The 2,699-nt window shown below is 54.6% G+C and overlaps 1 protein-coding gene across 2 annotated transcripts in view; it reads left to right on the forward strand.

The window, feature by feature from the left end:
- LOC308330255 (uncharacterized protein) overlaps positions 1-2,364 on the forward strand; it is a 38,332-nt gene extending 35,968 nt beyond the window's left edge. For both annotated transcript variants that reach the window (XM_080785070.1, XM_080785071.1), the window contains one exon: positions 1,056-2,364. In XM_080785070.1, coding sequence (XP_080641196.1) covers positions 1,056-1,675 — 620 coding nt within the window. In that variant the 3' untranslated portion in view covers positions 1,676-2,364. The remainder of the gene's footprint in view (positions 1-1,055) is intronic.
- The last annotated feature ends 335 nt before the right edge of the window (positions 2,365-2,699 follow it).

A 2,699-nucleotide genomic window follows, 5' to 3' on the forward strand; every position in this document is an offset into this window, starting at 1 on the left:
CAGGGGTCTGTGGAGGGTTCCAGGGGGTCCGTGGAGGGTTCCAGGGGGTCTGTGGACGGTTCCAGGTGGTCCGTGGGGGGTTCCAGGGGGTCCGTGGAGGGTTCCAGGGGGTCTGTGGACGGTTCCAGGGGGTCTGTGGAGGGTTCCAGGGGTCCGTGGAGGGTTCCAGGGGTCCGTGGAGGGTTCCAGGGGGTCTGTGGAGGGTTCCAGGGGGTCTGTGGGGGGTTCCAGGGGGTCCGTGGAGGGTTCCAGGGGTCTGTGGAGGGTTCCAGGGGGTCTGTGGAGGGTTCCAGGGGGTCTGTGGAGGGTTCCAGGGGTCTGTGGAGGGTTCCAGGGGTCCGTGGAGGGTTCCAGGGGGTCCGTGGAGGGTTCCAGGGGGTCCGTGGAGGGTTCCAGGGGTCTGTGGACGGTTCCAGGGGGTCTGTGGAGGGTTCCAGGGGTCCGTGGAGGGTTCCAGGGGTCTGTGGAGGGTTCCAGGGGGTCTGTGGAGGGTTCCAGGGGTCTGTGGAGGGTTCCAGGGGTCCGTGGGGGGTTCCAGGGGTCTGTGGAGGGTTCCAGGGGGTCTGTGGACGGTTCCAGGGGGTCTGTGGAGGGTTCCAGTGGTCCTTGGAGGGTTCCAGGGGGTCTGTGGACGGTTCCAGGCGTCCGTGGAGGGTTCCAGGGGTCCGTGGGGGGTTCCAGGGGGTCCGTGGGTCGTGGGTCGTTCTTCGATTTTTCAAAAATAGCAGATCTACAAGCTCATAGCGCGCCACCGAGTGGCGCGCTATGAGCTTGTAGATCTGCTATTTTTCAATGGCTAAAGCATAACATAATGCTAACACCAAAAGGGGTTCCCGCCCAAAAATGGGTTAAACACTTTATCCATATTTTATACGTTGGCTATTTAAAAATAGCAGATCTACAAGCTCACAGCGCATCACTGCGTGCCGCGCTTTGAGCTTGTACATCTGATACCTTGTGTGTGTGTGTGTGTGTGTGTGTGTGGTGTCGTGCTCCGTGCACGTATCATTCAGTGAAGCATGTATTTAATGTGTACTGTGTTGTTTTCTCATCAGATTTCCAGCGTCTCACTCTGGACACAAACACAGCAAACTGTCTCCTCTCTCTGTCTGAGAACAACAGGAAGGTGACCCGTCAGGATGATCAGCGTCATTCATATCCTGACCATCCTGACAGGTTTGATAGACAGCCTCAGGTCCTGAGTTCAGAGAGTCTAGATGAACGCTGCTACAGTGAGGTACAGTTCAGTGGACGGGTTGGGATAGGAGTGACTGACGGAGACATCGGTAGGAAAGGAGCCGGTCGGGACTGTCGGCTTGGATGGAATGAACATTCCTGGAGTCTGCTCTGTGCTGATGGTCAGCGTGGTGTAATACAGCCTTACTATGTCATACACAATAGTAAGGAGACTGTCCTTCCTATCCGTCCCTCTGGCTCCAACAGAGTAGCCGTATATCTGGACCGTCCCGCTGGGACTCTGTCCTTCTACAGAGTGTTAGAGGACACTCTGACTCACCTGTACACCGTCCAGAACACGTTCACTGAACCGCTCTATGCTGGGTTTGGGTTGGGCCCTGACTCCTCTGTGTCTCTGTGTGAGGACAGACAGGCTGTGAGGACAGACAGACAGGCTGTGAGGACAGACAGACAGGCTGTGAGGACAGACAGGCTGTGAGGACAGACAGACAGGCTGTGAAGACAGACAGGCTGTGAGGACAGACAGACAGGCTGTGAAGACAGACAGGCTGTGAGGACAGACAGACAGGCTGTGAGGACAGACAGAGGACAGACAGACAGACAGGCTGTGAGGACAGACAGACAGACAGGCTGTGAGGACAGACAGACAGGCTGTGAGGACAGACAGACAGGCTGTGAGGACAGACAGACAGACAGACAGGCTGTGAGGACAGACAGACAGGCTTTGAGGACAGACAGACAGGCTGTGAGGACAGACAGACAGGCTGTGAGGACAGACGGACACACACACACACACACACACACACACAGTGTGTGTGCATTGGGTCCAGATGGTTCAAATGGAACCAAATGGACCGCGACGGGGCACGGCACCTCCCATAAACATCCACCCAATCCACTTCTCTCCACCTGAGTCGTTCCCTGAGAGACAAAGACTTTGAGAAGCTGTCCAGTGTGTCGCAGCGTGAGCTTGTAGAGCGGCTATTTTGTGTAAAAACTGTCATTACGACCGCATCAAGGCCCGCCAAATGTTTTATTCCAAAGACTGACTAAAACTAAAATAGAAATGTGCCCAAAACAACACTGTTGTCACAATGCTGTTATCTTATATAACTATATATTTGTTGTTATATTTGAGATGTGTTGATTAAAAACATATTTACATTTCATGCTGTTGAACGCCTTCTTTGACCCTCCTATGACCCTTCTTTGAGGGGCGCTAGTCCCTCCTATGAGCAGCTTTTCAGGGTGAGTGTGACCCTCCTATCAGCAGCTTTTCAGGGTGAGTGTGACCCTCCTATCAGCAGCTGTTCAGGGTGAGTGTGACCCTCCTCTGAACAGCTGTTCAGGGTGAGTGTGACCCTCCTATCAGCAGCTTTTCAGGGTGAGTGTGACCCTCATATGAACAGCTGTTCAGGGTGAGTGTGACCCTCCTATGAACAGCTGTTCAGGGTGAGTGTGACCCTCCTATGAACAGCTGTTCAGGGTGAGTGTGACCCGCC

This window comes from Protomyctophum bolini (genome assembly GCF_963924005.1).
Source record: "Protomyctophum bolini genome assembly, chromosome: 16".
NCBI lineage: Eukaryota > Metazoa > Chordata > Actinopteri > Myctophiformes > Myctophidae > Protomyctophum > Protomyctophum bolini.